At 35.0% G+C, this 24150-nt stretch overlaps 3 protein-coding genes across 3 annotated transcripts in view; 1 reads left to right on the forward strand and 2 right to left on the reverse strand.

The window, feature by feature from the left end:
• LOC142334744 (uncharacterized) overlaps positions 1–24150 on the forward strand; it is a 447170-nt gene that overhangs the window by 140963 nt on the left and 282057 nt on the right. The gene's annotated exons all lie outside the window — the stretch shown is intronic.
• On the reverse strand, positions 5987–22046 carry LOC142334739 (osteopetrosis-associated transmembrane protein 1-like). The gene is made up of 5 exons (XM_075383005.1): positions 21712–22046; positions 21014–21238; positions 17924–18037; positions 17265–17430; positions 5987–6566 (listed from the first exon to the last, which is right to left on the reverse strand). The coding sequence occupies exons 1-5, from the start codon at positions 22003–22005 to the stop codon at positions 6235–6237; spliced, it is 1131 nt and encodes a 376-aa protein (XP_075239120.1). The 5' UTR covers positions 22006–22046; the 3' UTR covers positions 5987–6234.
• LOC142334738 (pescadillo homolog) lies at positions 22363–24064 on the reverse strand. Its single transcript, XM_075383004.1, has one exon. The coding sequence runs from the start codon at positions 24059–24061 to the stop codon at positions 22382–22384; it is 1680 nt and encodes a 559-aa protein (XP_075239119.1). The 5' UTR covers positions 24062–24064; the 3' UTR covers positions 22363–22381.

Below are 24150 nucleotides of genomic sequence, written 5' to 3' on the forward strand. Positions count from 1 at the left end.
AACTTGTTTTTTTCAAAAAAAAAAATATTTAAAATTAAAATTTTACATTAAAAATTTCAAAAACAGAAAAAAGGAAAAGACAAAAAACAACAAGTTGCATTTTTTGTTAAAAACCTTATGTAAAAAACGACATTTTTGAAAAAAAAATTATTCTAGTAAAACTTGTTTTTTCAAACAGGAAATTAATTAAGTTTCATATTTTACTTTAAAAAATTGAAAAACAAAAGGAAAAATAGAAAAATAAAAAACAACACAAGTTGCATTTTTTGTTAAAAACCTTATGTAAAAAACGGCATTTTTGAAAGAAAAATTATTCTAGTAAAACTTTTTTTTTCAAAAAAAAATTAATTGAATTTAAATTTTTACATAAAAAAATTCAAAAACAGAAAAAAAGGAGAAATAAAAAATAAAAAAACATCAAGATTTACATTTTGGTAAAAACAGTGTGTAAAACACACCAATTTTCAAAAAAAAATCATTTTAGTAAAAAGAATTTTCATTTAAAAAAATGATTCAGTTCAAGACTTCACATTAAAAAACTTCAAAAACTGACAAATGGAAAAATGAAAAAGACCCTTTTGTAAAAAAAACGACTTTTTTTGATAAAAGTGGCATAGTAAAAGAATATTTTTTCAAAACAGTAAAAAATTATGCAAAAGGTTTTCAACTTTTTTTAGAAAATTGTAAATTCTATACTTAAGATTTTGTATGAGTATCTATTTCTAAAAAATTCCTGCCAAAAATTCGTCTTTTAAATGACCAGGTAATCTATTATCAAAGGCAGCACGCTTATTGCAATATTCTGATGGGAAGAATTGCTGCTAGAGTTTGCTTCGAATTATCACTGTAATTGCTTTGGATCATCCAGTATCAGCTGCCGGGAGTTCATTGCAGAAGCCAAAAAAACCCCCGAGTTTTTGAAAAAAACATATTATGAAAACAAGCCTTTTTCATCGTTAACCGCCATTTTTGAGAAATAAAACAGATATTACAAAACAGGCATTTTTTGACATAAATTTTTAATTCAAATTGAACTTGAAACAAAAGTTAATTTCGAAAATGCATTTGTAAAACTCAAATACATTATATTATCAAAGTATCAATTCAAAAGCATGCATGAAATTCAGCTTTTTCTGAGTGTAAAAAGAGAATATTACAAATTAAACAGTCAATTAGTCACCTCAGGAAATAATAGTTTTTGGATCTGAAATTATACCGGAAATACAAACAGATAATCAGTCAAAGAAATAACTTCTCAGCCTGTTAGTTTAGTTACTATACAACTCAGCAGCTCGTCTCAATTTGCACGATGGAGGACACATGTTGTCTTCGTTTTCATCACCATTCTAAATTTTTACTTCCCACTCTTTCAGGGTTATTGACAGCAGGAGCCTTCTCTTGACAGTCTTTTGTGTACAAGACGCTGGTTGCTCAGATTTGAGGGAAGTTTTTTCAGATATTTTTTCACGTGCTTCATTAGATAAAATATAATCTTGGTAATCTGTATAATCATTGAGTACAGTACTAAGGATGGTTCTGGCAGACTTGATTGAAGTATTTTTCAACACTCGATGCTCCCTGTACTTCTTTCATTGCATCTTGTCCAGTGTCTGTAGAAAAAAAGGCAAAAGGGACTGCCTGGTCCGATTTTTTTGTTGTCTAACTTGGGATCAAGTGCGTTCTCTTCTTCTATAATTGCGATTATACTCCCTGTCAATGACCCATTTTCCCACTCGTCACAATCCCGATCAGGTTTCTGCTCCTGCAAATTGTCATACTCGTCAGACACACACCAGAGAAAATTAAGTTCTCTCTCCTCCTCAAAAAATCCTAATTGATTTTTCCATACATTGGTCTATAGGACAACTCATAATCACAAAATTGTGCACGGACTGATCTGCTCAGTTCCATGTTGTCTGAGACTTGTAAAGTTTTTGTTTTCGATGTGGTTCTCGTAGAAGTCTAGAGTTGTCTGTTTGTATGGAACAGAGACTTCTGGCAAATTCTCGATTGCAATAATGAAGACTAGAAGCTGCCTCGGAATGGAGAATGGAGGTTCAGCTACCCAGCCGAAGCACGTCTTCCTCTCCTTTATAATTGCTACATCATCATTGAAATCGGGGAAGAAGAAGTGGGCTTCAGATTTTCGTTCAATTTCACAGATTTGATATTCATTATTCCAGCCTTTTTTAGGAGGACGACGGTTGAACTCCTAAATAAAATGAAAATACAGATATTGAAAAAAAATTTTCTCTCTGAAGAAATAATATGCTACTTGCGAATGAGTACGATTATTATAATAGCCCATTATTCTTTTTTTTTGGTCTGTTTTCATATTCTATAACAGAGGTGACTTACCTGGAATGGGAAATAGGAAGATGTCCTAGAGATGAAGAATATCCACTGAAAGGTTTATAACTGAAAACTTAGGTTTGTAGGAAAAGGAGACTGAAATTGTCTCCGAAAAAGAATGAAAAAGCTTACTGTAGTTGTGTTGTTGAAGAGAAGGAAAATAAGCACAATTAGTTGAATTTTTGTTTGTACACTACAATAAAAAATGACATCATTATGATGCAATAGTGACGTAATTATTACATTATTATGAGTAAGACCTCAATCACGTGAGCGGTGTATGCTTCGATAAAATAAGAATAATATCGTAATTAGTAAGTATTATTTTCTGTTCACATGAGTTCAGTGACCCCATTCAATACTTAAGTATCCGTAATTGTAGTAATCATATGACGTAGTTGGACTAAATTTTGTTCCAAAGAGGTGAGTGACCCTCTTACAAAAAATGAGATCACTTAATTGTTCGTAATTGACAACATAGTAGGACGTAATTGTTAAATAATTATGATTTAACTCAAACATTTAACGATTAATTCTGAAGAATAGCAAAAAATTCGTGACAAATTTGTGCTCATTAAACCTATATCGATCACCTGAGAAGATTCATCTTTACAAAAGATGATCTCAAAAGTTGATGTTTTAAGGTCACTAAATAATTGGATTGTTGATAAGAACTTAGAGAAAAACGGATGGTGGCAAGATTGTCTAGTTTTTGATATATTTTAGATAAATATTTGATAAAATTTTGTTATTTTGATTACAATTTGGGTATTTTTTGACAAGATTTCGCTATTTTGTTGTAAAAATGGGTATTTTTGGCGAAATTTGTGTCTCTTTGTGTGGCAAGTATTGGGATATTTTTGCTAGAACCGGGTTCTTTTTCGCAGGAATTAGGTATTTTGGGAAAAAATTTAGTAGATTTTGGTAATAACTGGGTATTTTTGCTATGAAGTGTGTAATTCATGACTAGAAACAGATATTTTTGTGCTAGAATTTATTTTTTTTGGCAACAGTTTGATAATTTTTGTAAGCATTTGGGTGTTTTTGACAGTAATTGGATATTTTGAGCCAAGAATTGGGTATTTTTTGGTCAGAATTGGGTATTTTTTGGTCAGAATTGGGTTTTTTTGGCCAGAATTGGGTATTTCTTGGGATGAATTGGGTAATTTTGCCAAGAATTGGGTATTTTTCGGCCAGAATTGGGTATTTTTTTGGACAGAATTGGGTATTTTTTGGCCAGAATTGGGTATTTTTTTGGGATGAATTGGGTAATTTTGCCAAGAATTGGGTATTTTTTGGCCAGAATTGGGTATTTTTTGGTCAGAATTGGGTATTTTTTGGCCAGAATTGGGTATTTTTTGGTCAGAATTGGGTATTTTTTGGGAAGAATTGGGTATTTTTTGGAGAAAATTGGGTATTTTTGCCAAGAATTGGGTATTTTTGCTATGAAGTGTGTAATTCATGACTAGAAACAGATATTTTTGTGCTAGAATTTATTTTTTTTGGCAACAGTTTGATAATTTTTGTAAGCATTTGGGTGTTTTTGACAGTAATTGGATATTTTGAGCCAAGAATTGAGTATTTTTTGGTCAGAATTGGGTATTTTTTGGTCAGAATTGGGTTTTTTTGGCCAGAATTGGGTATTTCTTGGGATGAATTGGGTAATTTTGCCAAGAATTGGGTATTTTTCGGCCAGAATTGGGTATTTTTTTGGACAGAATTGGGTATTTTTTGGCCAGAATTGGGTATTTTTTTGGGATGAATTGGGTAATTTTGCCAAGAATTGGGTATTTTTTGGCCAGAATTGGGTATTTTTTGGTCAGAATTGGGTATTTTTTGGCCAGAATTGGGTATTTTTTGGTCAGAATTGGGTATTTTTTGGGAAGAATTGGGTATTTTTTGGAGAAAATTGGGTATTTTTGACAAGAATTGGGTATTTTTTGGCCAGAATTGGGTATTTTTTTGCCAAGAATTGGGTATTTTTTGGCCAGAATTGGGTATTTTTTGGCCAGAATTGGACATTTTTTGGGAAGAATTGGGTATTTTTTGGGAAAAATTGGGTATTTTTTGCTAGAAATTGGGTATTTTTGCCAAAAATTGGGTATTTTTCGACAACGATTGGCTATTTTTGGACAAGAATTGGGTGTTTTCGGCAAGAATTAGGTATTTTTTGTATTTTTTGGTATGAAATGGGTATTTTTTTTCATTTTTTTAAGAATAGGGTATTTATTAAAAAGAACTAAATATTTTTTACCAAAATTTTTTTGGTTTCAGGTTTCAGAATCTAAAACTTTAAAAAATACAAACTTGTCCTCTTTTCACGACTTTTGGATTCTGCTTGAAAAATTACGCTATAAAGATGTACTGTAACAAACAATTCCAAAAAATATAGTTTGAGGTTTCAGGTTTCAGAAGCTGAAACTTCGGAAAAAACCAAAAAGTGTAACTTCTTAGGGTTAAAAATTTGCCATCAAATGCTTTGTTTAAAAACAACATATAGAGAGTTGATATAGCATACCATTCTCAAAGAAATTGTTTTGTAGTTTGAGGTTTGAGAAACTAAAACTTCAAAAAACCCAAACCCATAATCTATAATTGACCGTGAAGTTACCACCATTGAACTCCACTTCGAAAAATACCCTCTGAAGTTGTACTGTAGCATATATTTTCGACCAAAAAATTTTTTAGTTTGAGGTTTGAGAATCTGAAACTATGAAAAAACAAAAAAAAATTTTCAGTGATGGTTTTCTGTGCTTTAGTATTTTTCATTGAAATCAGCGTTAAGAAAAACTTTAATCGATTATTAGAACAACTTTATATGAAAGTTTTTTACGGTTTCGGGTTTTTGAAACTGAAACTACCGCGAAAAAAAAAACCAGAAACTACCAAATTAAAATGCCAAAAAATCCGTTTCTTGCATGCTTTCCCATCATGAGTAAAAAAATTGAAAAATTGGAATTTTCAAAAAAAAGCATTCAAGAAATTTTTGTGAAAAACTTCCGATAATTTGAAATTATTGAAAACAAAACTTCATTAATAATCGAAATTTTTAAAAAAATGATAATTGAAAAAATTATGCGTAAATGAAAAGTTTGAAAGTAAAAGTTCCGCAGATATATTTTATTAAGTAGATAAAATTAGCTGAAGTGCATTAGAGCGGATGCTTTTCCCTGGGGCAATTAAGATAATTATCCCTGGGTAATTACGATAAGATGACAGTTCTATTGTTCTCACTCTCTTTTTTAGGTACGTCTTTGGAAAATTGATGAAAATAGGCTATAGGTAATCTTTATACATAGGTACGTCCTTTTACCCCCCCCCCCCCACTCTTGCTGACCTACTACTACTTCCAAAATTCACTCCAAAATAAAATTGATTTAAAAAACACGCTTCTCCAATACACTTCTCTTCGAGACCTTAAAAACTAGGAGCGCCGGCTGAGAAGAATAGGGCGGCTATTAAAAAGCAAGTAAGTCAGTTTTGCAAAGGTGAAAAAAATAGAAATTTTGATTTCAAGCTTAATTTTCTAATGTCAATCAAACTTCCGTTGGACAGCAATACAGGGATGCCATTGCGCAGAGACTCTTCTCAAAATCAAAACGACAGCTTTCTACAAAAAAAATTGTCAAAAAGACAGAAGATGAACCTTTTTTAATAGCTACTCCGGCTACTGAATGAAATTAAACAATTGTTAGTATTGTGATAAATGACAAATTAGTTTACCTGATAAACAAACAATATAAATTGCTATGAGCACCAATACACATATGATAATCAAAATTTACAGGAGATAGCAATTCAAGGTCATTTACATTATTATTTACTGCGATTAATGAAAAGTTAGCTTCTGACTATAAAAATAATACTTCATCAAATCTGTATTTATGCATTGATTGAACCCTGTTCGTTGATGTCCATGAGCGACCTCGTATTTAGACTACCGCTGTGGAAACTATTATCATTACCAGATGCGGCAGTTGCAGCAACACTCACTCCTCCCCCTCCCGTTGAGCCACGCTGAGATCTTTGCAACGAAGGTATTCTCTCTCGCGTAATAGAGGCAGAGGCGGATGCCGCTCGACGAGGGATGTGATCAGTCGTGTCTGAGAATGCAGAGTCTGGGTCATCGTTGGAGGAGGGCGTGTAGGCTTGATTCAATGAAGAACCCCCCGATTCACCGCCAATCTCCTCGTACATTCCATTGTTTGGTTTACCTGTACAAATAGAACGCCTAATGTAGTTAAACAAAACATTGCCGACTATCGTCGGAAAAATTGCTCTCGAACGACTTCTTCAGTCTCAGTCGCGGGGGGGGGGGGTCATTGTATACCACAATAACCATTAATAAAATTATTTCAAGTGAGAAAAATATACAATTTTGTCCCACTTTTTATTTGACTTTTAGTGGTGAACTGCCGCTAATTCAGCTGCTGAACCCTACGAATGAGCTTAAACTAAATCACGCAAAACAAAAAGATCACTCAAAAAGTCAAAACAGTCAAGCAAAACCCCTGAATAAGACTTAACACGTTCCCAAAAATTGCTTCATACTTCGTCCAAGAGCAATTAATAAACATAACCGGCAGATTACCGGAAAACAGCCGCGGTAGACGCTTGTGGCCTTCCATGAACTGAAACAACTAAAGAAATAAGACAGACAGATTGACCACCAGTCCTTTTATAGACCAGTAGACTTTTTGTTTAGTTAGATCCGGACTGTCACTTTTATGAGACATATACGCTCTAATAGGAAAAAACCCTAATGGAGCTTTTTCAAAATTAGTATTCGAAATCAAAAACTCAAGACTCTAATAATCAAGAATTGGGGCATATACGTTGGGCACTACTTAGATGCACACTATTGACTTTTAACTAGTAAATGTTCATAACATTTAAAGTTCAATAAGCTAGTTCAGAAGTCATGTTTTTGAGTGAGGTACGTCACGCAATTGACCTAAAAGCAGAACAAATGACGTCACGCACACAAATTTTAACTGCAGAGCAGTAGAAATCACGAATTAAAAAAGTCAATTCCAACAAGTCAGGTTGCAAGAATCATCGAAGGAGACGACGAATTGAAAAACCATAGCAGGACAAGTCCTGACGTTCAATTCAAAGAATTTTCATTGACCAAAGACAAAAACTAGACCTAGAACGGACTACGAGTGAATTGGGAAAACCCTCTAAAAAATCAGAAATAAAAAAAAAACAAAATCAAATTGAAATAGCCGCATGTGGACAAAAAACCACTAGCGCGAAATGTAAATTTGGGTCAAACAAAAAACTCGACCCAGAACGGAATATGAGAGAATTGGGTAAACCAATTCCAAAAAAAAATCAGATCAAAACAATTAAAAAGAAAAACTGAAAAACAATGTCGAAATGCCGCATGTGAACAAAAAATAAATAACGAGAAAAAGAAATTTCGTTCAAACAAAAAACTAGGCCTAGAATGAACTATGAATGGATTGGGAAAACCATTTAGAAGAAAATCCGACCCAAAAAATCGAAAAAACAGTAAAAAATAAAGTAAAATCGCCGCATGTGAACCACCGAAAAACCACTAGAGCGACAGCAAATTTTTCTTCAAACACCGTTTTCTCACTCTTATTTACAATCAGAGTGAAACAATTTCACGCCGCAAAACCACCCGCTTTTTCGCTCCATTTCCTGTTTAGGCGTGACCAAAATCACAACTCCAATTTGACTTCGAAAATCATGAAAATGTGCAAAGAGATCTTCAAAAAAAGAGCTCCAATACAATTCAAATTCTTTGAATTGTGAAAACCACGATGTCCCCAATAATAACCGCTTTCGCTTCGCGGCTATTAATTAAATAATGTGAACACACACGCGGGGGCACTCACATACACGATCATACGCACAAATCTCGCTTATATTTTCACCTATTTTTTTTTACCGCATGCGAACAAAACCATGATTGAGAGAACGACTTTTGTTTAAACAGTTTCACGCTATTCCAAAATTAAAGTGAAAAAAAAATCACGTCCCAAATCATCTTCGTGTTTCAGCGTAATGGAAAATACCGCTAGAATTTGGTTTTAAAAACATGTTTGTGAACAGATCTTAAAACTAAAGAGCGGCTCCATACAATCCCATTAATAAAAACCAAGAGTAAAAGTAATTGTTAAGATTTGAAGATACTTATGCTCCTGCCTGACAGGAAGGTTGAAAAATGAAGGCCAGAAAAAATTATAGCATTGCTTTTTCTATTTAAAAAAAAACAATTGCATAACTTCATCACACGGTTACCAAGATTAGGAAACGAGTTTATCACTTTCTTTTATCGCCACAGTTTATATAGAGAAATCGGCGATAAAAGAGTATGAAGACTCGTATTCTAATGACGAATTAGATTCCGGAGTGTTAATTGGGCGTTTCTGTGTTCATCTACCGCTAAGTTCTGCAACTGTTGCAATCGCAACTAAAGGTTATTAAAACTCATTAGTCAAGGGGGTTCAACTAAAAACTGTTTCAGCGGGGGGTGGGGGCATTACCAAAGGGGTTTCTAATGATATTGAGAGCACAATAAAGTTAATGTCACATACCATACTGCAAGATTTGAAATTAAAAACTAGTTTAATTTTGGCGCAATCCATTGATACGCTTCTAACTGTTGAATGAAGCCAGCAAAAATGCAAGAAAATTGACGTCATGAAAAATGTTTCTTAAAATTCTCTGTTTAAGTTGATTGCATATTCAGATTCACATTGGACGATTTTGCGACCCTTAAGATTTTTTTATGTAACTAATAATTTTCGCAGTCTTTATGCTATTCTGGAGCCAATAAATCTAAATTTTGTTGACATAAATGCCCACTCGTATTCGTATTATTGGATAACGTTTTCACCCTGTATTTACAATTAGGTATAGATGCTTTCATTCAGCTCAAAATCAGTTCAAACCAAAAATCACTTTTTTCTCATTAGATTCTCTTAACCAAACGACTGTTCTCCTGATACATGTGGAAAAGATTTTCAGCATGACTCCAAAAGTTAAAAGTGAGAAAGCACATGTGCTAACTTCGAGCTAATTTCACACATCCAGATCAAGCTTTGGCGGGTAATTTACACTATTTATATAAGTTGATTTACTACGTATATTTGCCACCCATAATCTAACAACAGTAAATTGATATTCGAAACAGCTGCGTATTCTGCGTGCCCCTCTAATAGGTTATGGGCCCAGAAAACTGACAAGTGAAACAAGACAAGAGAAGGGGTGGCCTGCCTGTTTGACAGAGTGACAAAGAAAGAGAAAGAGAGTGTCCTGGTCAATCAGAGACAAAAGAGAAAGAGAAGGAGAGAAAGAGGGAGAACGATAAAGACACAAGAGAGAGAGAAGACAAGAGAGAGAGAGAGAGAAGACAAGAGAGAGAGAGAGAGAGAGAGAGAGAGAGAAAGAAAGAGAGAGAGAAAGAGAGAGAGAGAGAGAGAGAGAGAGAGAGAGAAGATAGTGAGAGAGAGAGAGAGTTAAACTTTGAAACTGTTGATTGAATGAATTAATTTTATGGTTGATATTTATAAAGTTAAAGATTCTAGCGCGCGTCAAAGCTTGATTACGGGTGTGTGAAAACCACTCGTGATTTAACAAAAAGGTAAATTGAAACAAGAAAGGTCGATTAAAAGAGTCCGTTTATTAAAAAGTGTAAATCGATCTGTAAAACAGATTGAAGTTGTAAAAACGATTTTGGTCAAGTCCCTGCAGGGCATGTAACATTGTGTACACCATTTGAAACCTATGAAATCCTGCAATATGGTTGAATATAGTAGGAGCATAGTAAAACTTGATGCATAGAAAGCTTGCTTGAAGAATTTTGTGAAAGTTGGCCCATGCGTAAGAGAAAAGTTTAAGCTAGTGTTTGAGAAATTATCTGGAGGATCCGTCCTCATCGTGCTTAGTCGCAGTGGGGGAATCAGTGGCTATATTGGTCAATGTCCACTCCAACTTTGTCAAGGATACTACATTCTCAAACAAAATGGGTCATCTTTTATACTAAACAGACAGATTTTCTCATATAGCTTTCGAAAGGCACTGCTTTCTAAATAAACTTAACCTCGTATAGTAACGAATTTTTGCAGACTCTGCTTTGTTATTAAAAAGTTTTAAGTAAAGGTCGGAAGTTTTCGTAAAGACTGTCTGGTGGTCAATAGTTTTACTTTTAAAAGACGTTTATACTTTGTGCGTTTCCAAAATCTAAGTTACTTTTGCTTTAAAATTAAGTAGTTTTGTTGAAAGGACAATAGAAAACTTGTTTAGGTCTGAAAAAGAAAGACCTGTTTGGTGTTCTTTAATTTAGTGGTTTTAAGATGTTTGTTCGATAGAATGTACGGATAGATTTAAACTTTAATTTTACTTTCTTGAACGTTTAAGCTTTATTTTCAAAATTTTAACACAAAATAATAGCACCTTTTTTTAAACATGAATAGCAAAACAATTGATAAACTTTTCTTTAGCGGTAAAGAAGAAGATTTTGTCTATTTTTCCGAACAATTTGAGGCGCGAATGTATGTTTTGAAATTGAATAAAATTCTTGACGGCACTGTAGGATATAGGGAGTTTATACCTATGCTGAGGGGACAACCTTCACAGGAGCAAATTGATGCGGCCGATAGAAAGGGAAAAACGATTTTTGACGAAAAACAGATGGCGATTTGGTATGAACTTGTTCAGTGCCTCGATAAGAAGTCAGTTTTATTTTTGCGACCATATAGGGGAAAAGGATCTGAAGCTTGGAGCGTGTTGTGGAGGTTTAAAAGTTTTGAGAGGCCGCGTTTACAAAAACTAATATCTGATTTAACCAATTTGAGAAAATACAGTAACGAAAGCATAGTAGACTATATTACTAGAGCCGAGGACATGCAGTTAAATCGTTCCGAAGTCGATGAGTCAATAAGTGAAAAAATGTTTGTCTCGATACTTTTGAAGGGATTTCCTCGTGAATTTGAAAGTTTTTGTACTCTGGTAAAATATGGTCAAGATAAAACCTTGGATGAAATTAAACGTGATTTGATAAATTTTGAAAGTGAGAAACGCAACGACAGAAATACAGACAAATCAGAATCCGTTTTCTTTACAAATGATCGAACTTGTTTTAATTGTCACAAGAAGGGGCATATTGCAAAATTTTGTCGTGTACAACGATCGGGACCTAACAAAGAGAAGCCTAATTCAAAAATAACTTGTTTTAAGTGTAAAAAATATGGACATATTGCAAAAAAATTGTTTCACTTACAAAAAATTGGAATCCCATGCAATGAAAAATGAACAAAAAAATAATTCGAAAGAAAGTCAAAATTTAGTTTCGGAAGAACACGAAGAGGAAAGTTTTAGCTTTTTCTCGAGTGAGAATTGTAATGAACATCAAGATTTTATCATTGACTCTGGCGCAACAAACTACATGATTGAAGATAAAAGTACTTTTGCTAACCTGGATGAAAATTTTTCTGGCATAATTCACAATGCCAACAAAACGCACTCCGCAATTTTAGGAAAAGGGGATGTTGAGTTTTTTGCTAAGAATAGCAATGAAGAATTGAAGAAAATTGTTTTAAAAGATGCTTTATTCGTACCTGATAACTCAAAAAACCTAATTTCTGTTTCAAAACTTAGAGAAGCGGGTGTTGATGTTTCTTTCGGTGAAAAACTTAAACTTAATTTTAATAAAGTCTCATTTCCTTTTGAAGTGGAAAATGGATTGTTTGTGTGGAAAACTTTTCCTTGTTCAAATGAAAATTGCTTTAATGTTGACAGTTTACAACTGTGGCATGCAAAGATGGGACATAACAATTTTTCTGATTTAAAACGCCTGCAAGAATTTGTTGAGGGTATGAAAATAGGTGATCCAAAAAATGATTGCTGTGAAATTTGTGAGTTAAATAAGTCGAAAAAACAGCCTGTTCCCAAAGATTGCATGACAAGAGCGAAAGAAATTTTGGACATTGTGCATACAGATATCTTAGGAAAAATTTCTCCTGAAGCTGTCGATGGCCATTGTTATGCCGTTGGATTTGTAGATAGTTTCAGTCGTTTCTCAAAAGTTTACTTCATGAAAACAAGAGACGAGGTCTTGGATAAGTTTAAACAGTTTTGTGCTGATGTTGGAAAACCAGGAACTTTAGTTTCTGATGGAGGCGGAGAATACATTTCAAATGAGTTTAAGCGCTATTGTGGGAACCAAGGAATTCGTTTTGAAAACTCTGCTCCGTATACTCAAGAAAATGGAAAAATTGAAAGAATTTGGGGAACTTCTGTTGCTATGGCTCGCTGTTTCTTGGATAACGCTTGCTTGGATAAAAAATATTGGACGTACGCTTTGAACATGGCGTTTTACGTCAAGAAAATGCTTTTGCATTCAGCTCTGGAGAAAACACCTTTTGAAGTGATGTACAATGAAAAACCTAATTTATCTTTTGTCAAACTTTTTGGTTGTGTTGCATTTATGCACATTGAAAAACCATTTCGAAAAAAATTAGATCATACCTCAAAAAAGGGAATTTTTCTTGGAAGTTCTGATAATAGTAAGTGTTATTTGATTGGTTTTGAAGACGACAAAGGGGAACTCAAAATTCGAAAGTCGAGAAACGTTAGATTTAATGAAAATGAATTTTACTTCAAACATAAGAAAACACAAAAATTGGTAGAAGACATCGATAACAATTCAAATGAAGTTTCTTTTCTGAGTCAACTCGCTATCGATCCTTTGCTTCCAAAAACTGTTGATGAGGCTTTGCAAAATCCAAATTGGTTCGAAGCAATGAAAAATGAGTATGACTCTTTGGTTGAAAACAATGTTTGGTCCTTAGTGAAAAGTGATGAAAAACCAGTAGGAAGTAGATGGCATTTTGCTTTGAAATTTGGTCCCGATGGTGAAATATGTCGTTATAAAGCACGTTTTGTTGCAAAAGGTTTTAGCCAAGTTTTCGGAAAAGATTTTTATGAAACATACTCACCTACAACTAGACTTTCAACCATTAGAATTTTGATGTCTCTGGCTATTTCTAACGATTATCAGTTAAAACAAATGGACATAAAAACTGCTTATCTAAACTTTCCGATTGAAGAAGATGTAGTCATAAAACAACCTGAAGGTTTTGAAATTTTGGATGAAAATGGAAAACCCTTTGTTTGTAAATTGCAAAAGAACTTGTATGGTTTGAAGCAATCTGGAAGAAACTGGTTTTTGACTTTGAAAGCTTTCTTGATTACACTAGGTTTTGTTAACTCGTTTAATGACGAATGTTCGTTTCATGACAAAAAAGCAGGACGAAAAAATAGTTGGGTTTCTTTGTTTGTGGGTAGATGACTTAATAGTTTGTGGTCTTTCTGAAAATTTTTGTGATTGGTTTCACACTGAAGTTTCCAAGAAATTTAAAATTAGTGAGTATTCAGATTTGAAGTGGTTTTTAGGAATGAAAATAGAGAGGACTTCATCGGAAATAAAAATTAGCCAAGAGAAATACATTGAAAAAATTTTAGAAACTTTCAAAATGAAAGACTGTAAGCCAATTGGTACACCATTAGAAGAAAATTGTAAACTTTCAAAAATGATTGTCCTCAGGAGGGGAGTGAGGAGCAACTTAGAATGAGCAAAACTAATTATCGAAGTTTGATAGCTTGTCTAAACTATTTAGCTTTGTCGAGTAGACCCGATATTTGTTTTGCTGCTAATGCTCTAAGTTCGTTTGTTGAAAATCCCGGAGAAGTTCATTGGAAAGCAGCAAAGCGTGTTCTTAGATACTTAAGAGGAACAATGAATCAGACTTTAACTTTCCGTAAGACTCAGATTTTGGATTTGTTGAGTTTTTCTGATGCTGATTGGGCAGGGAACATAGATAACAGGAGGAGTACTTCAGGTTTTTGTTTTAAGTTAAGTGAGCCGTCTGGAGCAATAAGTTGGGGTTGTAAGGCCCAAAAGACTGTAGCAACATCAACTGCTGAAGCAGAATTTAACTCTGTTGTTGAGGCGAGTAAAGAAGCCATCCACCTAAGTGGTATCCTGGAGGATCCCGGAATTTCCTGTAAGCTATCTCTGAAAAATTTTGTTGATAATCAGGCTTGTATTGCTTTCAGTAAACATTCTATGCATCATGGAAAAACTAAACACTTTGCCATAAAACTGCACTTTGTGCGAGAACTGGCCAAAAAACAGAAACTTGAACTATCTTATTTGACTACAGAAAACATGCCTGCAGATATTCTGACCAAATCGCTTGGAATAAGAAAACACTCACATTTTCGTACATATCTTCTTGGTGAAACCTAGCTCGAAAGGAGGGGTTTCAGCATGACTCCAAAAGTTAAAAGTGAGAAAGCACATGTGCTAACTTCGAGCTAATTTCACATCCAGATCAAGCTTTGGCGGGTAATTTACACTATTTATATAAGTTGATTTACTACGTATATTGGCCACCCATAATCAAACAACAGTAAATTGATATTCGAAACAGCTGCGTATTCTGCGTGCCCCTCTAACCTAACCAATAAAGATATTATTTGCAGAATCAGTGCAGAAAAAATTAAACCGGCCCACCGCGTTCGAAATACATTATAATTAAAGGCGAATGGAAAACTAATTGTTCCAAAGACAAGCAATGAACTGGTCAATCTGAAGCCGTTGAAAAAAAGTTTTTCATGCAAATTAGAAATATTGATTTTTTGAAATCTATATTGAGCGAGTATATTCAGCGAATACTGATCAGGTCAAAAATGCTTTCACGTGAAAAAAAACATAGCTAACAGATTGCCAGAAAACAGCCGCAATAGCTTCGTAGATCTTCAGTCTCAAAAAGAAATAGACCAAAAGAAACTCAAGAAACTCCTTTTTAATAAATACTGAAATGTAATAATTTTTAATCAGAATTTTTTATCCTAATGTTACTTCTATTCACTGTTCTCAAAAAACCTTCATTTAGAGTGACACACACTCACTTGACCTCATCACTTTGAATTAAAGTGAAGAAAAGTCCATTTTAGAGTGAGGATGTCATTTTTGAGATGTAAGTCACAAGTGACCAAAAATTTAATCACACAAATGAACAAAAAGCACATTTGATGTGGTTGCGACGTCATATGTTCGTAACAAAAATCTTTACGACGAAATTTTAAAAAAAACGAAGCCGCAAACGACTCGAAGAATGGTCTTCGTGAAAGAATGAACTTTTGAATCAACTGGTTCTTACTAAACTGACAACTAAAAACAAAAAAAACAGGGAAAAATGAAGATAGCCCATAAAACCAACTGAACTAAAATAGTACAATACTCCTATATATATAAAACGAGCCATTTTTTAGGCAATTGAAAACATGGAAGTACGCAGCAGCAAAAGTCAAGCCATGTTAGGCTCTCAAAAATTTAATTTGGAAGAAAAAATTGAATACTGCTAGAAATGGCCAAAAATTTACAAAATTTATCAATTTCCGTAAGTTCTCTCATTTGAAACACTAATTTACAAAATAAAAACAGTAATCAATTGGTAATTTAAAAAACTATGTCACCTCAACTATAAACATTAGTTGTTGCTTCAAATCACAATGAACGAGCTAAAACTAAACAATGGCCAAAAAATTAAATCGAAATCAATCATGAAAGACTAACGAGTCAGAACAATATTCAAACGCAAAAAATCTTATGTACCAAAACTAAGCCCTAAGAAATTTCGCAAAAAAGTGTCCTTCAAAAATTTTACAAGTGAAGCCAGCAAAAACCTCAGTGCCAAATTATGTTTCCATAAAATAATCAATTTCATACTAAAAAAATTAACTAAAAAACGTCAAGAACTATTAGTTCAAATCGATAAATTTCAATTTAAAAAAGTCAGGGCAAAAATAAAACTATAGGCCTTAGGAGAATTGTTAAAAAGACATGCTAGAATTTGAAGAACACAAATTGTAAAAAAAATTAAAAAATATTCGCTATTTCTCAAAAATCAAACTAAATTAGAAACTCTAATTAAAAATCAAAATGAAAAACAACGAGGACAAGGAGGTAAAAAACCATGGATTTTTTTGTTATTAAGCGACCGAGGTTTAAGAAGATTACATAGCCCTCTTCCCAGCTCAGTGAGAATGAAAAAACAGCTCAATTGCCAAACCAAAAAGGAATTTTTAAAAAAACGTTCAAAATATGGTAAACAATTTCACTCAACTGTAAAGAGTTATCGCCAAAAAATTAGCAACAAAACAAAACCAAAAACACCGATGGTGCGCCAAAAGTGTTTTAATGGTAAATAAACTTAAAGGACAAACAAAAAAACTTAGAAAACTTTGACAAAACTTAGAAAACTTTTAGTATGTGTAAACAAGAACACCTCACGTCAAAAATAGGCATCCAATTCAGAAATTATCAAAGAGAAGTTGGTTTAAAAGAAGTACGCTCAAAGAGCCAAAAACGAAGAAATTAATGAAAAAAGCCAAAAATTGACATAAAAATAGAGAATTATGGGCCATTTTTGCACTTGAAACGCATTATTAAACACTCAGAAACATTGTCGTATCGATTTCGGATGGCTACATATTCATGCGGCATTGATCAAAATTTGCTTCAACAAAAAAACAAGTTACAATAAAACTTGGGCCAAATGGACGAAACCACGGTTAAAAACTGTCATCTATATGCGCCAATCTCTCAAAAACCCTTTTCAAAGTCAAGAAGTCATTCACTGAACTCAGCGCATGAAAAAAACTTCTCTCGCTCAGAAAAAGTTAGGTCATGCAACAATTTTACTAACTTTCACTATTAGGTCAAAACGCCGGCTGAACAAATAGTACTTCCGGTTAAAAAAAAAACCTTAAGAAAACCAATACTCCTCTTCGAGTCGTAAAAACCAAAAGAAGGCCAATAATAGCCTCAGGTATCGCTTCGCAGCTATTAATAAAAGTTGGTGACTGACGTCTGAGGACTTCGTTCTGGAACTTGTTCTCCAGAATGGCAGTTCCCGAGTAGAGAAGGACTGGAAGGAGACAAATGAGGGCCATTGTGAAGGCCACAGCCCACGTATCTTCGTACTGTACCAGACAATTGAAGGTAGAGCTCCACGCCTGACGAGTGATGTTCATCTAGAGCAAAATTTCAGAAACGTTTCACGCAATTTCAGCGTCTGCATACAGGACAAGCGGAGCAAAACTGCATGTGCTCACTCTAATGATTTGATGTTTCAAAATCCCTCTATAATAAAATGGAAAATAAAAATTATCTCATAAATCGCACGCAAAGTAAACGTGACCACAAAATTTTGCAGAATTTTTTGTCAAATTTTAAACAACAGTTAATAGCAAGAAAGTACAAAGAATGAGAGCCCTTGGGTTGTATCAATTGCAGTAAAAATTCCCAATTTGCCAACTTTCGGCTTTATGATTGACGTCTCCTTTATTCCTTAACATCCTTAAAGTTGTAGTAACTTGAAACGCCTCTGTACTTCATCTCTCTCAGTATTTAATCTATAATTAGCCGCGATGTTATCGATAATTAATGGACGCGAGACTAGCTCCATTTCATTAGCTATGTCACCCTTACGATGGAGGAAATAAAGATCTGTCTGAATAGACTAACGGATTCCACGATATCCATACAGATGTCGGAGGAAGTGGCTCCAAGTGAGGCGTAAAAGGTGTTCAAGTTACGATACAGTTGCTTGCACTGCTGACACACATTGCCTCCTTGCTTCTGAAACATCAAATTCAAGGGTTATTTAAGAATCTAGTTTTAATTAATCTCATTCAAAAAACCTCTGCAGAAAGGAGTATTTTAGATGCCAGAATGGTAACTTCTCAACAAGATGATTTCAGCATTCGGTAAGTTTGTTCTCTGGGACACGTTTAAGGAGTTGATCTACTCTTAGTATTGTTTGCTCTAAGCAGTCGACTATTTTTAAATAAGATTGTATCTGGAAAATGAATTCAAGATATCCAAGGCTCAGATGAGAATAAAATCTCGTTGTTCCATCGACTATTTAGTCAATTGCTTAGGTTAACATTAAACTTTTAGGTTTTGAGCAAAATCAATAATAATAGCCTCGTGGCTATTACGAAGAAGCTGTTCTGCTTCTTTTACTAATATGTACAATCTTTCCTTAGCCAGTTTGTTTTTCTTGTAACAAGGTAGAACATAGCTGGCAGATTGCCAGAAAATAGCCGCAATAGCTTTGTAGACCTACACTCTCAAAAAAACAGTAAAAAAGACAGACCCAAAAAATAGTCTTTTCATTGAAGGCTGAGAAAGTTATATTTTGATTAAGAATCTGTATAAGCTATTTCTGCTCTCAAATAACTTTCATTTAGGGTGGCACACGCCCATTTGACCTTATCTCTTTGAAATAAAGTAAACAAAAGTCAATTTCAAAGTGCTGAAGTCATTTTTGAGAGTGAGGTAAGTCACGTGTGACCAAAAATTAATCACGCGAAAAAACCAAAAAAAAAATCGCTCCACTAGGATCAAAAATTGACGTCACACACGCACTTCAGTTCAAATTGCATGAGCGAATGAACAAAAAGCAGATTTGAAGTGCTTGTGACGTCATATGGTCGACCAAAAATCTTGACGACGAAATGAAAAAACATAGCAGGACAAGTCCTGACGAACAATTCAAAGCATTTTCATCGACCAAAGACAAAAACTATACCTCAAACGGACTATGAGTATATTGGGAAACCATTTCTAAAAAAAAATCATATCAAAAAATAAAAAAAAAAACAAAATCAAATTCAAATTGCCGCATGTGGACAAAAAGCCACTAGCGAGAAATGGAAATTTGGTTGAAACAAAAAACTAGGCTGGAATGAACTATGAAAGAACTGGGAAAAACATTTAGAAAAAAATATCCGATCAAAAAAATCGAAAGGTAAAAATCAAAGAGAAATTGACGCATATGAACAAAAAACCACCAGCGAGAAAGCGAATTTTTGTTCAAACACTGTTGTCTCACTCTACTTTAAAATTAGAGTAACAACATTTCACGCCGCAAAACCACTTGCTTTTTCGTTACACTTCCTTTTTCGGCGTGACCAAAATCACTACTCCAATTTGACTTCAAAAAATCATGAAAATATGTGAACAGATCAAAAAAATACAGCGCCCCACTAAACTCAAATTCTTTGAATTGTAAAAAAAACCAAGATAAGGCCAATAACCAGTAACCAATTGCACTGCTGCAGCAATTTCATATCTAAAAATGGCTTTCATTTTAGTTGGTTAAAGAAGAAAAGATCGTTTTCAAACGTTTGGCGAAGCATTAAGGATAAACAAGGACACTCGATAATGTTGGATGGCACATAAGTTTCCGATCCCACTCGTCAACAATATCTTCTGAGTTGCCCACCAATTGAAGCAGAGACAGACGGCCTCTAAAAAGTAGCTCAAGATTGTTGATAATTTTTTGTTCTTGGATAGTTTCCTAAAAACAGGACTGACGTCCTTAAAAAAAGGGAGTATACAGGTGAGATCAAATATTTGTTCTTTGATAGATTCGTAAAAAAAATCAAATGACCATATGAACAATGGTTCATACCACTAATATCAGTTTTTTATTTCAGTAGAATGAACGTACCTGACAGATTGCCGGAAAATAGCCGCCGTTGACGCGCTTGATGCACATCGGATTGAAACCGAAAAAAAAACAAATTGACCGAATCTTTGTCTATTTTTTCAGTGTCAAAAAATGTTCTAATCTGGCGTGGTTTCAGTTGGATTATAAAACTATACTTAACTCAGCTTCTAAACTGAAAGCTAATAGGCTTAATACCAATGTCAGCTAGCAAACACTCGAATGAACTTTGATAACCTAATTCTCAATGATTTCATGACCGGGCTTTATCAGTTTATCCCGTCTCTTTTGATTTTGCTCTTTTGACCTTGACTGCATTCACTATCTTGCGTACTTCATTGATAAAATGGATTTAAAAACAATTCAGTTGAGACAGTGAGTGAAGTAAGTCAGAAGTCGAACGTGAAAGTCGTGACTTATGTAAAACGAATAACGTGAGCAAAAGGTAAAGCGAATTTAAAAACATAGCAGGACAAGTCCTGACGTACAACTCAAAGGATTTTCAATGACTAAACAAACAACTAGACATAGGAGGGACTATGAGTGAATTGGGAAAACCATTTCTAAAAAATCAGATGAACATTAAAAAAAGGAAAACCAATGTCAAAAAGCCGCATTTGAACAAAAAACCACTAGCGAGAAATGCAAATTTAATTCAAACAAAAAACTAGGCCTAGAATGAACTATGAATGGATTGGGAAAACCATTTAGAAAAAAATCCGATCCAAAAAATCGAAAAAACAGTAAAAATCAGAGTGAAATTGCCGCATGTGAACAAAAAACCACTACCGAGAAACCGAATTTTTGTTCAAACACCGTTTTCTCACTCTACTTTAAAATTAGAGCGACAAAATTTTACGTCGCAAAACCACTCGCTTTTTCGCTCCACTTCCTGTTTCGGCGTGACCAAAATCACTACTCCAATTTGACTTCAAAAGTCATGAAAATGTGTGAACAGATCTTAAAAAAAGACAGCGCCCCAATACAATTCAAATTCTTTGAATTGTAAAAAAAACCAAGATAAGGCCAATAAAAGCCCCAGCTATCGCTGTGCGGCTATTAAAAAGATCCTATTCGTCAGCAATTGAAAGTTAACAAACCTCTTCGAGTGCGAAGCAGTTGAACACAAGCTTATTGAGGTGAATGAAGTGCTCAGTGTCGTTAGAGATATTGGGTGGGTTGCCTCCTCCTTGCTGGTAACACTTGTCACATTGAGAACTAGTCCAGATCTGTTGTGCTTCCTGCATTATTTGATAGATTACAGCCTGCTTATCAGAGGATAGTAGCTGGTCCACACAGGTAGAGCCATTGTAGTTAGTCGTATCCTGCAATCAAAATAAACATTACGTTTCCAAAAGAAATGTACAAGACTAAAATAACCCGAGCATCATAGTGAAATGTGCGCAGTTGTCATACGTTTAATATCTGGTGATTCCATGCTACAGAGGGACAATAACAGACGAAGGATGTACCGAAACAATAATTCACATAGCAGGTTGGCAGCCGAAGACAGCTCCGATGGCTTTGTAGACCTGCAGTTTCAAAATACCACTGCAGGAACTAAGTATAACTGCAGAGAAAAATTTTATTTCAAGTTAGAGCTTCTCGATGGTATTTTGCTTCTAAAAAGTGTACTTCGAAAACAAAAACAAATGATCAACTTCTAACTACATCAGTTGCATGTGGACTAAATTCAAGACTAACAAGTAAAACATGGTGGGACATATTGCGACAGAACAACAAAAAAGGCAATTACATAACCCGAGAAAAAAAAGAGCAGAAAAAACGTGATCCTTACCGCATAGAGAGCATCGGAAGCTAGAGTCACATTCTGGTATGCCTCGAAGCACATTTGACACACTCGGAAAGGCTTTGCATTCCACACAGTGCAAGCCACAAAGTTGCTTAACGATTCCGACAAATCGGTCAAATACGGGCAGCACTGGGGTGCCAGAGGTACGAACTGGTCTACAGGCGGTACGAAGGATGAGTCATCACTGTCCGAGACACAGGGGTGGGCAGCTACTAGTGGTAACCATGCTACCATTATTAAAATGAACATCTTTAGTACTGAAGTCATGGAGAAGTTCATTGGTTCTGAAAACGAAGAACCGCTAAAAACTTTCACAAAATGAACCAAAATTATCAATAATGATTGGAGACAGAATCAATTAACTGATGTCTATGGGAGTTAACCGTACGTGTTCTAGCACCCTTGATTTCAGTCTTTGTAAATAAGAATAATCGGGAACCCTGCAATACTGAACACTACACGTTGATTTTGCGTGAGGGGTGGGGGTGGGGGTGGGAGATTATCGCAGAGTTGGTGTTCGCAATGAGTCTAAGTCATATTAACTTTACATAATTCTGAGCTAATCATTGTTGTTTTTAATTATTAGATTCCTAAAAAGCTATACAACACAGCATGGTCAGGGCTTCAAAAAATGTATAAGCGTGGGCCAAATATTTTATTGCGTCTTGGCAGCCTTGCGGCTCAATTTAGTAATATTATCAGCAACTTTCCGCTTGCGTTTCAAGTTCTCTGCCTTGTCAACGATGTCTTGCTCACGTCGCTTACTCGCTTGATAATAATAGCGTCTGCTTTTGGGCAACTGTTTCGCAAGCAACTCCTTGTCATGGTTCTCTGGGAACTCAACCTTCTTATTTGCCACCTTCTTGCCAGGAGTCACAGATTTAGCCGATGCCGCATCTTTCTTGACCAAGCTTTCAGACTGTTCGCTTATGTCCTCATCACTGCTGGTACCTTCATCAGAACTTTCAGCTTTTCCAGATTTCAGAGAATCGGCTGCTTTCTTGTGAGCTAGCAGTCTACTCTCTCGAGGGATGTAAGATACAGCTGCTGTGGAGTCTGACACAAACGGAGAAACATGGGGAGGCAAAAATTTCCCCACAAAATAAGGCTCCATTGGAATCAGCTTTTGTGCATTCACACAATCAAAAACCCACTGAGGCTGAATGTAAAATCGAGATAGTTTTCGCTTAGTGACGTCATTTCGGTCCACAATTTGGTGGGTTATCTTTGGATCTGACTCTTGAAACGTCGAACCCAGACCTTGAGTTTCACTCCAGGAAACTTCACCTCCGAAGCACCGAATAACAAACGCGAACTGTTCGCGTGGCACCTCTCGTGAAATAAAGAACCTGCAACCTTCGAACAGTTTCTTGAATACATTTTCGGCTTCCTTCTCCTCGTTCTGTTTCTTCAAAGCCTCACTTGTATCTTCAAACGTATCAAGCTCCACATCTTCATTTTGGACATCAGCTATTTTACACAGATGTGCGTTAAATGCTGTTAGATATTCAGTCTCCAACTCTTTATCGGATTTGACCAATTTTGGAGGATAAACCAAATTAATGCTTTGGAACAGTCTAAAGTTGATAAAACCAACTAAGTAAACATAGAAGTCAAGAAATGTTCGCATAACTCTGAAGTCAACCAGTCTTGGCACTGGTTGTGTAAACTGATGAGGTTGTAGCCAAACAACCTTTTGTCCAAAGATTTGCGCCTCGTAGTAATAGCCTTTGATAGAAATGAATACTTTTCTGAGGCTGCGTGAAAAGATGACATAATTAAAAAACTCGGCAGCTAGACGTTGACACATATGAACTAACTTGGCAGAAATCGTTTCATTTGGTGGGTAAGTGGCGAATAGAAATATAGCACATAGTGCGTCATCAACATCGTTCAGGGCCATTTCGAATGTCGGATACCTTTCGAACACCAAATTATCTAACTTCACTTTTGGGAAGCGTTCATCCAGCTCCTCTGCCTTTGAAAACTCTCGTCGCCCCATAGCTTTTTTAATACGTTTTACAAATATTCGCTGTTCGTGGAACTTCTGCAGTAACGGCTCATTTTGCAAAAACTTGACATCCTTGACCAGATAAAAGGTAGTCTTCGTAGGGTTCCCTTTGTTCGCCTGTTTGATATTCTGGGGCTGAACGGGGTAGATGCCTTTAAGAATGCACAACCTACGAAAGCTTCGGAGCGAAACTTGCAGTTTCCGCATAGCAGCCGCTCTTGTCATAAATCGGACAGCTTCACCTTTAGTGTATTTCTTTTGCTTGATGTTAGATCGTTTGTTGAACTTCCGTTCTTTCTTTCTAGAAGGCTTTGCTGTACCCATTTTCGACCTGAAAAAAGTTAGTCAAGCAAATTACCAACGTAATTTCATCTATGCTCCGTACATCAGGCGTGACCTGTGAATCAAATATT

The sequence above is a fragment of the Convolutriloba macropyga genome, chromosome 2 (genome assembly GCF_964194025.1).
Source record: "Convolutriloba macropyga chromosome 2, txConMacr16.3, whole genome shotgun sequence".
NCBI classification, from domain to species: Eukaryota; Metazoa; Xenacoelomorpha; order Acoela; family Convolutidae; genus Convolutriloba; species Convolutriloba macropyga.